Source organism: Schistocerca nitens, chromosome 5, assembly GCF_023898315.1.
Source record: "Schistocerca nitens isolate TAMUIC-IGC-003100 chromosome 5, iqSchNite1.1, whole genome shotgun sequence".
NCBI classification, from domain to species: Eukaryota; Metazoa; Arthropoda; class Insecta; order Orthoptera; family Acrididae; genus Schistocerca; species Schistocerca nitens.
Window position 1 is genome coordinate 740,574,896 of NC_064618.1, and position 12,958 is coordinate 740,587,853.

At 40.0% G+C, this 12,958-nt stretch overlaps 1 protein-coding gene across 3 annotated transcripts in view; it reads right to left on the reverse strand.

Moving 5' to 3' along the window:
* The window catches only part of LOC126260145 (zinc finger and SCAN domain-containing protein 2-like), a 160,534-nt gene extending 148,092 nt beyond the window's left edge, over positions 1–12,442 (reverse strand). For all 3 annotated transcript variants that reach the window (XR_007546609.1, XM_049957399.1, XM_049957400.1), the window contains exon 1: positions 12,107–12,442. Coding sequence is in view for 2 of the 3 variants with exons in the window: in XM_049957399.1 (XP_049813356.1) it covers positions 12,107–12,271 (165 nt within the window). In the remaining variant the exon portion in view is untranslated. The remainder of the gene's footprint in view (positions 1–12,106) is intronic.
* Positions 12,443–12,958: the final 516 nt, after the last annotated feature.

Below are 12,958 nucleotides of genomic sequence, written 5' to 3' on the forward strand. Positions count from 1 at the left end.
AATAATGGGACAGTCACATGGGCTAAAATATAGGTAAAAAGTGTGGCAATCTCCAGTTCATTAGTAGAACAGCAGGAAAACGCAATCAGTCTACATCTATATCCATAATCCGCAAGCCACCTGATGGTGTGTGGCGGAGGGTACCCTGAGTACCTCTATCGGTTCTCCCTTCTATTCCAGTCTCGTAATGTTCGTGGAAAGAAGGATTGTCTGTATGCTTCTGTGTGGGCTCTAATCTCTCTGATTTTATCCTCATGGTCTCTTCGCGAGATATACTTAGGAAGGAGCAATATACTGCTGGACTCTTCGGTGAAGGTATGTTCTCGAAACTTTAACAAAAGCCCGTACCGAGCTACTGAGCGTCTCTCCTGCAGAGTCTTCCACTGGAGTTTATCTATCATCTCCATAACGCTTTCGCGATTACTAAGTGACCCTGTAACGAAGCGCGCTGCTCTCCGTTGGATCTTCTCTATCTGTTCTATCAACCCTATCGGATCCCACACCGCTGAGCAGTATTCAAGCAGTGGGCGAACAAGTGTGCTGTAACCTACTTCCTTTGTTTTCGGATTGCATTTCCTTAGGATTCTTCCAATGAATCTCAGTCTGGCATCTGCTTTACCGACGATCATTCCATTTTAAATCACTCCTAATGCGTACTCCCAGATAATTTATGGAATTAATTGCTTCCAGTTGCTGACCTGCTATTTTGTAGCTAAATGATAAGAGATCTATCTTTCTATGTATTTGCAGCACATTACACTTGTCTACATTGAGATTCAATTGCCATTCCCTGCACCATGCGTTAATTCACTGAAGATCCTCCTGCATTTCAGTACAATTTTCCATTGTTACAACCTCTCGATACACCACAGCATCATCTGCAAAAAGCCTCAGTGAACTTCCGATGTCATCCACCAGGTCATTTATGTATATTGTGAACAGCAACAGTCCCATGACACTCCTCTGTGGCACACCTGAAATCACTCTTACTTCAGAAGACTTCTCTCCATTGGGAATGACATGCTGTGTTCTGTTATCTAGGAACTCCTCAATCCAATCACGCAATTGGTCTGATAGTCCATATGCTCTTACTTTGTTCATTAAACGACTGTGGGGAACTGTATAGAATGCCTTGCGGAAGTCAAGAAACACGGCATCTACCTGTGAACCCGTGTCTATGGCTCTCTGAGTCTCGTGGACGAATAGCGCGAGCTGGGTTTCACACGACCGTCTTTTTCGAAACCCATGCTGATTCCTACAGAGTAGATTTCTAGTCTCCATGAAAGTCATTATACTCGAACATAGTACATGTTCCAAAATTCTACAACTGATCGACGTTAGAGATATAGGTCTATAGTTCTGCACATCTGTTCGACGTCCCTTCTTCAAAACGGGGATGACCTGTGCCCTTTTCCAATCCTTTGGAACGCTACGCTCTTCTAGAGACCTACGGTACACCGCTGCAAGAAGGGGGGCAAGTTCCTTGGCGTACTCTGTGTAAAATAGAACTGGTATCCCATCAGGTCCAGCAGCCTTTCCTCTTTTGAGCGGTTTTAATTGTTTCTCTAACCCTCTGTCGTCTATTTCGATATCTACCATTTTGTCATCTGTGCGACAATCTAGAGAAGGAACTACAGTGCAGTCTTCCTCTGTGAAACAGCTTTGGAAAAAGACATTTAGTATTTCGGCCTTTAGTGTGTCATCCTCTGTTTCAGTACCATTTTGGTCACAGAGTGTCTGGACATTTTGTTTTCATCCACCTACCGCTTTGACATAAGACCAGAATTTCTTAGGATTTTCTGCCAAGTCAGTACATAGAACTTTACTTTCGAATTCATTGAACGCCTCTCGCATAGCCCTCCTCACACTACACTTCGCTTCGCGTAATTTTTGTTTGTCTGCAAGGCTTTGGCTATGTTTATGTTTGCTGTGAAGTTCCCTTTGCTTCCGCAGCAGTTTTCTAACTCGGTTGTTGTACCACGGTGGCTCCTTTCCATCTCTTATGATCTTGCTTGGCACATACTCATCTAATGCATATTGTACGATGGTTCTGAACTTTGTCCACTGATCCTCAACACTATCTGTACTTGAGACAAAACTTTTGTCTTGAGCCGTCAGGTACTCTGTAATCTGCTTTTTGTCACTTTTGCTAAACAGAAAAATCTTCCTACCTTTTTAATATTTCTATTTACGGCTGAAATCATCGATGCCGTAACCGCTTTATGATCGCTGATTCCCTGTTCTGCGTTAACTGTATCAAATAGTTCGGGTCTGTTTGTCACCAGAAGGTCTAATATGTTATCGCCACGAGTCGGTTCTCTGTTTAACTGCTCAAGGTAGTTTTCAGATAAAGCACTTAAAAAAATTTCACTGGATTCTTTGTCCCTGCCACCAGTTACGAACATTTGAGTCTCCCAGTCTATATCCGGCAAATTAAAATCTCCACCCAGAACTATAACATTTTAGGGAAATCTACTCGAAATATTTTCCAAATTATCCTTCAGGTGCTCAGCCACAACAGCTGCTGAGCCAGGGGCCTATAAAGACATCGAATTACCATGTAGGAGCCTGCTTTAACTGTGACCTTCACCCAAATCATTTCACATTTCGGATCTCCATCAATTTCCTTCGATACTATTGCACTTCTTATCGCTATAAACACGCCTCCCCCTTCACTGTCCAGCCTGTCTCTGCGGTATACATTCCAATCTGAGTTTAGGATTTCATTACTGTTTACGTCTGGTTTCAGCCAACTTTCTGTCCCTAGTACTATATGGGCGTTGTGACCGTTTATTAATGAGAGCAGGAGACTAGTTTATGAAAGACTAGTGTGGTATATCCTAGAATACTGTTCAAGTATGTGTGACTCATACCAAATAGAACTAATGGAGGATACTGAAATCATACAACAAGGGGCATCACAGATGGTTGCAGGTTTGTTTGACCAATGGGAGAGCATCAAGGACATGCAGAAAAACTTGAACTGACAAATACTTGAATGTACAAGCAAACTATCCTGAGAAGGCCTAATTAGTTTCAAGAACTAAGGTTAAATGGTGAATCTAGGAACTATAACAACTATTTACTACTCCCATAGGTATTGCAAAGACAATATTAGACTATTTAAAGGTATACACAGAGACATTTACACTCCATACATAAATGGAACAGAAAAAAAGTGCTAATAACTTGTACAATGGTAAGTACCCTCTTCCATACACTTCGCATATGGGTGTAGATTCAGATATCTACAGATTTTACTGTAAGTTTTCAAACACTGACACCTTTCTCCTACACAATAACCTGATGTTCACAATTCCCATGACTGTGTTTTGTATATTTAGTAGGAATGCGCCACCATACAATGTGGTGATTGTCAACTAGAAAAAAATGTGCTTGGATGTAAATATTTATTACTAATAGAATAAAATATATGTACTAAATGTACATAGGGTATTATTCACCTTCTCTATTGGTGATCTTTCATGAGCTGAATTTATTAGTCCGCTGACTAGTTCCCTCTTGATCTCTGCCTTAACATCATATAGTTCAAAGTTGTGTTTCTTAATCTCATGCCTAGCTGCTAGCTACTCCCATTATCAAAGAGGTTATCACAAATTTTTATTTCAGTCACTTCTTTGATGGTGCTATCCTGGAAACCATTTGTCTCTTTAACAACAGATGCTTCATCAAATGCAGTGTCTGTTTTCCAGAGCACGTTCTGCTACCACTGATTTCTCAGGACACCACTGGCAAAAAAAAAAAAACCTCTCATGCTCTACATGCACTGTTCAATAATAAGTAAAGCCTGTCCAATGTAGCACTGTCCACATACGAACACTATTTTATATATCTCTGGTATTCCAAGGCCTATATTATCTATCACAGACCTCATGAGTTGTCAAATCATTGATGGCGGCCTGAAGACGGAACTGAGTTTATGCCTCTATAGGAACTAGATAATCTTTCACTTACTGAGCCACAGAATGGCAAAACAACAAGCTTCTTCATGTCCTCTTCAGGGGCCTTCCACGCATGTGCCTACTGTGAAATGGGTTGCAAAATTTTTTGTTGTAGCTGTTTTCCTTAAAAATTTTTGATAAGAGGCTCAGTTGTTCCAGCAAGTTTTCAGCACCCGAAACAATTGCTGCTTGATGCATAATGGTCCTCAGAGCAGAACTTTTCTGTCTGGTAGTCTGCAGGTACCAGTCCTTGTGGGGGGGTTCCAGTAAACACTGTGGCTGAGGCACTCATTTCCTTAGATGAGGACATCAAGAGCCCACAAGGCACCATCCATCTTTATTTCTATTGTGAACTTGATGTTACGATGAATGTTGCTGATGTGGTAAAAGAACACTCCCAGCTTTTCACATTCATGTGGCCAGGCAGTAAATGTGTCACCTACATAACAGTAAAAGCAACTAGGCTCTGCAGGAACTGTGTCCAAAGCAATGTCCTCAGAGTACTCTATAAACAAGTTGGCTATAACTGGAGGTTGCGTTGTGTTGCACAATAAACATCATCTTGGTGGGCTTTAATGTGGGCAACAGCACTGGTGATGCAAGCGACAAGTTCTTCACACGTACTCATCTTTGTTGCATGCACATTCCCCTTTAACCAGCCCCATAAATAAAGGATAATGGTGTTAGGTCAGGTGACATGGCAGGCCAATTAATGGGTCTGCTACGGCCAACCCACCATTGTAGAGACATGTTATTCGGATAGTGGGATACTTGTCTGGTAGAGTCAATTGGTGACCTAGCATGGTGCAGGTACATCTGCCTTCGCTGGTCTAATGTCACGAGTTCCAAAAGTGCAGGTAGGTCTTCTATCAGGCAGTGTGTGTATGCTTTGGCTGACATGTAACTTGGCAGGAACACAACCCTATCACTGGGTCATCATACCATGCTCAGTGTTCACTAGAAACCTAACTTGGAACCTTGTTTCCCTGGTGTCATGTGGGTTCTCCAACACCCATGTATGAGAACTGCGGGTGTTTATGATACTTTTGCATGTAAATGTAGCCTCATCTGTAAATTAAGTGTATTGCACAATGTTTCTGTGTACAGCCAACAATTCACAAAATTGTTGCCTGCCTACTGAGTCACCTGGAGTCGGATGGATGGGCTGCACAAGGAATGGGTATCAGCCCTCGGAATGTAACATATGCCACACTGATATTTGTGGAATATGGAGCTGACCGCTAATGCACCTTATACTGGGTACAGGTGGTGGGAATCCGCTGTACCATTGCAATAATATCTTCCCATTCCTCAACTGATTGGACGGCCTCATGTTCTGATGTTATGTGTACAGTGGGTACTATTCCAGATTCACAAAATGCTTGAAAAACCCTAGGAAATGCTCTGGCACAGGGGATTCATGGAACAGGAAAATGTCTCTGGCATTCTCTCACAGCCACACAGGCACTGCCATTACAACACCTGTACAAAACCAACTCAGCTGCATGGGTGAACGTATTCGCCATGTCGGTATTCGCATACTCAATGGACTTGCTCAATTAAACAACACTCAAGCACGACATGCGCACGGTCTCACAACTGCTCACTGATCCAACCCATGACGTAAAATGGGTATGCTCGCAGCTGTTGCCTTGGTGTGATGTAATGGTGCTGCCACCTGTTGGAGAATCCCCACACTGCTTGTGGGATGAATCAGTCATCTGCCCCCACCATTATACTGTCCACCACAGCATCTACATAGCATTTCAGCAAGTAATATTCACATTTTTCTTTATAATCATTTATGTATGTGTGCAGTCTTCAACCAGCTCCAGTTCCGTAACAATCAAAAATCGGACACACATTTATAGGACTTTTACAGTTTATTTTCACATGTAGAATCATCTCACAAATTATGAGACATTCCTTCTGAATCACCCTGTATAGTACTGCAGTGAGCACTGGTGACACCATAGACAGCAGTAGAAATTACACATCAGCTGCCACTTGACAATGGCCAGAAGCACTAAGCAAAAAGCTCCAATTCACATGGTTGAAAGCTTGAAATAATTTTGTAAGTAGGCCTGTATATCTCCATGAAACCATGAGTTTGTACAGTGAACAATTGTCTGTTACTGTATTGTTTCTTCCCTGCATACTTGTTAGGAAATTCAAAGTGGACGAGAAGCAGGAACACAAGTGTATTATTACTATCTTCTCAGTAGAGAATGAGATTTTCACTCTGCAGCGGAGTGTGCGCTGATATGAAACTTCCTGGCAGATTAAAACTGTGTGCCAGACCAAGACTCGAACCCGGGACCTTTGCCTTTCACAGGCAAGTGCTCTACCAACTGAGCTACCCAAGCACGACTCACGCCCCGTCCTCACAGCTTTACTTCTGCCAGTACCTCGTCTCCTTCCTTCCAAACTTTCTTTCAGGAGTGTTAGTTCTGCAAGGTTCGCAGGAGAGCTTCTGTAAAGTTTAGAAGGTAGAAGACGAGGTACTGGCAGAAGTAAAGCTGTGAGAACGGGGCGTGAGTCGTGCTTGGGTAGCTCAGTTGGTAGGGCACTTGCCCGCGAAAGGCAAATGTCTCAAGTTCGAGTCTCAGTCCGGCACACAGTTTTAATCTGCCAGGAAGTTTCATCTTCTCAGTAGTTGCCCATGTAAGTCAATATGTTAAGTCTCCACAAGATAGCTAACTAATATTTACCCTAAAAATTGCACTTAACACTTTTCCCCATTTTAGACAGAGAATTACAACTACAAGATTTGCAACGTGCAGTTCTGTTCCTGTGAGATAACGGGATGTTAAGTCCAACTTGCAAAATTTAAACTTTCCATCATATTCATAATATCCAAACATAGCATCATTTTTGGCTGGAGGGCAGCAAGCCTGCTCAAACCCATGACCAATTTAGGAAGTTTTAAATGGATATGCACCTTTTTTAATACTGCCTAAATCATCCATGGGTTGGTGCAATCTGCCACACTTCTTAAAAAAAAAAAAAAAAACCACAGGCAGTGTGTGTGTGTGTCTTCAGGTTAACGTATTACTACAGCTATGTCAAGCATCCTCTGTCAACACACACACACACACACACACACACACACACACACACACACACACACACAAAGAGGCTCCATAACACGACATAGCACATAAAATTCAACAAAATCTGCAAAAAGAATGACTAAATTCCACATTACATTAAAGTAAAAGGTTAAAAACAGTTCTGCAGTGGCACAAAAGTAAAAATTATTTGCAGAACGGTATTGGTTACTAAACACAATTAAGATACTATATTCAAAATAACAGTACCTACACACGATACTGTAAGAAACTCATTTAGAATTAGCACACAACATAGGAAACCCCGTAGTTCCCATGCCACTGATAGAAAAATCTTAACACAACACATACACAGCAGTGAAATATTTACAAAATGAGAAGAAACAGAAAATAATGAAACTAACAATAAAAAAGACACAAAAATACATTTACATTTGGCATGTGAAACCACAAGAACATTAACACATTTCCACCCATATTTAGTTAAACTGACAAACAGAACTACGAACAAGAAAAAATGCTCTTGGAAAAATGGTTGAAACACTGCACCAACAGCAAAGTAAACAACCAATACACAGAAAATTTCAGAGTGGAAACTGAACACATCCTCACATCTGAGGAACAACATAATAATTGTGAAATACACATAGGACTGATGAAAGAATTAGTAAAAAAAAGAAATAAAGAGCATAATTTAAAAAATTGGAAAACACATAATAAGAACAACTGAACAGAAGCAGCCACAGTGAAAACGTTAAAACAAAAGTTTATAAACAATAACACTGTAAAACAAGATCAGACACTGGAAATGTAACAGTACTTATGGGCAAGGAATAATACATCACAAAAACCAAGGGGTACACAAACTCCAACACAATACAAAAACTGAAATCAGATCCAAATACATGATTTCAGGCAAACCTGAAATGAACACTGAAAAACATCAAATTTGTGCTTACTGATAAACAGAAATACTACATAACACAGAAAAACCCACAAGCACCGACACTCCGCAGCCAACCGTAAATACATAAAGACAGCATGCCAGTGAGACCCATTATTAACAACAGGAGAGCCCCAACGTATTACATAGCCAAACATCTTCCAAAGTTAACCACAAAACACTACAAAACAGAAAACAACAGACCAGTGATAAACAAAGACCTAATAGAACACATCCAAAACATACAGGTACCACACACAGCATCAATGTTTTATTTGACATAGAAAAAAATGTATAGCTCCACCCGTATCACCGAAACAATAGGAATTGTAGAACAAAATCTCACATTCCACAGCAACCTCACTACAGTAACAACAAATATGTTGAGACTGACAACCAAACAAAACTAATTCCAGTTTGAAAATGAATATTATCTGCAAAATGATAGACTGCCCAAGGGATCCCCAATAACAGGAATATTAGCAAGTATTTTTACCAGTAATCTAAAAAAATCAGATATTTGAAAAGATAACCACTAATAAAAGATTTGAAATCACTTATTGGTACAGATATGTGAACAACATTATTTGTCTGGTACATGGGCCAAACAAAAAAAAATGATGAACTCTACTCTGAAATCAACAAAGCACATCCAAACTTAAAATTCACACATGTGAAAGAAAAAGAAAATAAAATAAATTTTCCTGTCAGAACAATAATAAAAGAAAATGGCAAACATATATTTAACATCTTCAGAAAGCCGACAGCCACAGACACAATTATCCATTCCACACCTAATCATCTCCACAACCAGAAGCTTGCAGCACTACGACATATGTTGCATAGATTAAACAGCATCCCATCCAACAAAAGAAACTACGAAAAAGAAATGAGTCAGTCATAAAAAATGACTAGGAACAATGGGTATGACACACATGTAGTACACAGAGTCAATCAAAAAATAAAAACACAAATACAAAACAAACACATTTCCAGAATATCACCGCATTCGGGAGGACGATGGTTCAATCCCGTCTCCGGCCATCCTGATTTAGGTTTTCCGTGATTTCCCTAAATCGTTTCAGGCAAATGCCGGGATGGTTCCTTTGAAAGGGCACGGCCGATTTCCTTCCCAATCCTTCCCTAACCCGAGCTTGCGCTCCGTCTCTAATGACCTCGTTGTCGACGGGACGTTAAACACTAACCACCACCACCACCAGAATATCACAAGATGCAAGCTCACAAACACACTCAACACACATACTACATAATGACATCACACAGAAAAGAAGCAGGTGGTACACTATGACTTACACACATAAATTAACACACAGAGTGGCAAACATACCTAAGAAACAGGGCTTCCAAATAGCAAATAAAACTATGCAAACCCTACAGCCAAACTTTAGCCAACCAACAATCGAGAGGGATGAATTCCAGGGATCAGGAATGTACGAACCTGAATATCAAAGTTGTGATGCAATATACACAGGCATAACATGCAGGAATTTTAAAATGTGGTACAAAGAACAAATCAGGTGTTGGAAGTACGAAACAAGCCATTCCACACTTCCAGAGCACTTTAAACACCATAACCACCCTCCTGCAAACATGGGAAAAGATTTTAAAATAACCAGAATAAACAACAATGACAAATACCTTACACAAATGCAAGAAAACTTCCACATCCAGAAAGCCATTTCTGGAAATAAACACACATTTTCCGTAATATTACACACACATGTGTCAGTATTGCACCTATAATCTTAAGTTCAAATTTTGGAAACACGACTTACACCTTTACCTCCGTGAAACAGAATCAATGAAAACATTTAAGTGATTTGGAGCAATGATTGTTACTCAGCACGGAAATACCTACTCATGTCAGTGCAATGCACTCAAAAAGTATTATTTTTAGAATAAATGGTTAGGATTCCTGTCTAGCAGTATTACCTGAAGAACAAATCAACAAACATGTTTCACCATGGAGGAAAGCTTACTAACTGTTCCGTTAGTGATGGCTCCAACCTGACATTCTTTATGCGTATAAGAAAAGAAATCAGCTAACATGATCCACAACAGAGGAGGACTTACCATCCACTCATACCAACAGTGTGCCTTTAAAAAGCTACAGACTAGGGCACAATAAAACAATGGAATTAATTGGAAATCCTTGATTAGCGCAACTTGGATTAAGAGAGATGGAAGTACACAATCAGCTACTGTAGGATTTATAGAAACTGAAATAGTGACATTTGTTAAGTCTGAATGTGTAAAAAGCGAATTCTTAGAACACTCTGAATTATTCGATATAGTTGGTCATAAGGTAATATTAAATGAGCTAGAGGAGCTGTCAGTTAGAATGACAACTTGGTATAAATGGTGTAAATACACAACACAGAAATAAGTCATTGCAATCTTAAAAATGAACAACCATCTATCAGTAGCTCATTGATATGTCCACCCCCAGAACTTTTTCTCTTCCTTCCGTACATCAACCATTTGGTACAATAATATCTAACATGTCCGAAATACACAAAAATAATAATAGGAATACATATAACACATTAACAAAATAGGATAGGGTAACGTGTGGACCTGGCAGGGCTATAGGAAATGCTATTAAACCAGAGGAAAATAAATTTCAGTACCAATGTGTGCAAGACATGGAGCATCCTAGTAGTTTAACTGTGTTAAGTGAATGTCTCTTATCAGTTTCTAGAGTTAAGTGAATGGTAACCACTGACTTCCTGGTGTGCCAGATGTAAGTCTGAGGAGCTTAATGTATGTTTGCATAACCTATTGTCGTTAGCACAATTCATCATGACATGTTACAACGCTCTTTACACATTGAGGTGAAGCAGGTTGGCATTGCAGTACACCACTGTAATTCAACAAGACAAAGCACTGTTCCAGTTTGATGACGTTATCCATGACTATTTAAATGTTGTCTTCTGAAGGCAAGTGGGTTGGATGAACCTCCCAGGGTTCAATCAATATACTAAAGGTACATGGAAGAAAATTAAATAAAATGAAGAAACTTTAATTGTGTGTTTAAAACTTCATTGAACTTGTTATCCCAGATGCAATGCAAAATCTTGTTCATGTAACACAGTAACAATGAAAACAAATATCTGAACTGTGTTTGGGCTACATTAAAGATACTACCTAGTGTAGGGAGACCATAACTGCAACACAGCAGTTAAAACATACAAAGTGCTGAAAAAATAAATACACTACAAGGTGCCTACAAGTAATCAACATGCAGTAACACTAATCTTAAGGAAAACAAGCAGCATGAACTCATCTTTTACTAGGATTAATTGTTACATTAAAAATAAATCATATTTTGAGTATCACATGTTTTTATTTTAAACGAATAATTAACAGACACATTCCACACATACAGTTCTGTCAATGAACATGAAACAGAAGCCAAACTAAATGTCAAAATGTGCATTTTGGGAGAAAAAATAAACCAGATATCACGAACAGAAAAATCTCGCATTCAATGGGTTACCTGAAGGATTACAGTTCAAAGAGAACCAGGTGTAACAATACAACAACACCTTAATGCAAACTTGTTGTTCAAGGTAAAAATTTTGATTATAAAGACACACGAAAACATGCAGGCTATTGGCTTGCATTCTAACACTCAAACGGTGTGCACTGTAGACATGCAGCTAGTCTTATGTGTAAACAATAACCGCCGTATTGTCGTGTGCACGTGAAACAGAGCTTTCGGCACATCACAAGGTATGTGATGGGCTAACGATGAGTACTTTACGTATTCCCAAACAAAACGAAAAATAGCTGTGAACACGTCTCACAACGAAGCATACCGATTCATGAGCTGTCGATTTTACGCAACAATCCAAATCAGCACAGTGCTTATGAAAGAGCGCGATTGTCTAGATATTAAAGAAGCTAGTGCGATGTAATATGCTCAATACCGACAGTAGGTTGCAAATTACTTTCATGCATTGTATTTTAAAGCAACTGATAGGTAAGGTTGCAGGCGGGAGGAACATAAATCTTCACTCTTCCGTTACTGTTGAGGCTTAAATTTTAATTCAGGACGGGCACTTTTGAGGCAATACTGCTGCGAGTAGTGAAAAGTGTCAGCATACCTGCACCGGTAAACATGCTTTTATCTTTTTGAAAATCTGACGGGTATCTCCCTCATCTTCAAAAATTGGTAACCCGACTAGGACATTTGTCTTCGCCGCGCAAAGTCTGCACAGCTCATTGAACTCCTCGGTGCTTAAAGGCACACTTTCAAGAACGGCTGTCATTTTTTTCTGTCGGGGTCCTTGTTATTGCTACAATTAGGAACATTGCGTCTTGTTCAACAGGCGCGCCTCTTTCCCTAGGCGCCGGTCTTTTCTCATTGTTCCTCCTACTCAATGCCCTCGATGACATTAAGTCGTCAATACAACAAACATGTCACTTGCGTTAAGCCAAAGATGCTTCTTACAGTAAATTAACCAACGAACTCCTTAAGAAAGAGACGTTGTAACCTTGACTTGTGTCTAGCCCCAGAAGTGCAATTACGGCTCCACGGACCTGAACCCTCAGGCGAAGAGTCGAATGTTGAGAGTTAATTATTTTTCTATGCTTGTTGTTATATTTGGATTTTATTTGTAGCAATTCTCTCTATTCTATAATAACTAGATTACTAGATCATACCGAACAAAAACTGTACACATATTTTCTCTTAAAAAACAACGTAAGAGCCTCGAAAAACAGTAGATACAAAGAATAAATGCAAGCACTGAGCCAAGCTGAGCTCATTGGCCACCTCACTACCGTCTCTGGGCTACTGTCGACTTTCGACCATCCACATATCACTGTAAAAGCCAATTCACGTTGTACGTCACGTCGCGTACCGTCAAAGCATTCCGCAGTGCATTTCAAGTGGCAGCATCCACATTGGCCTCCCCGTTCCTTCACGTCAAGCCACGGCACTCATTTCATTTCAC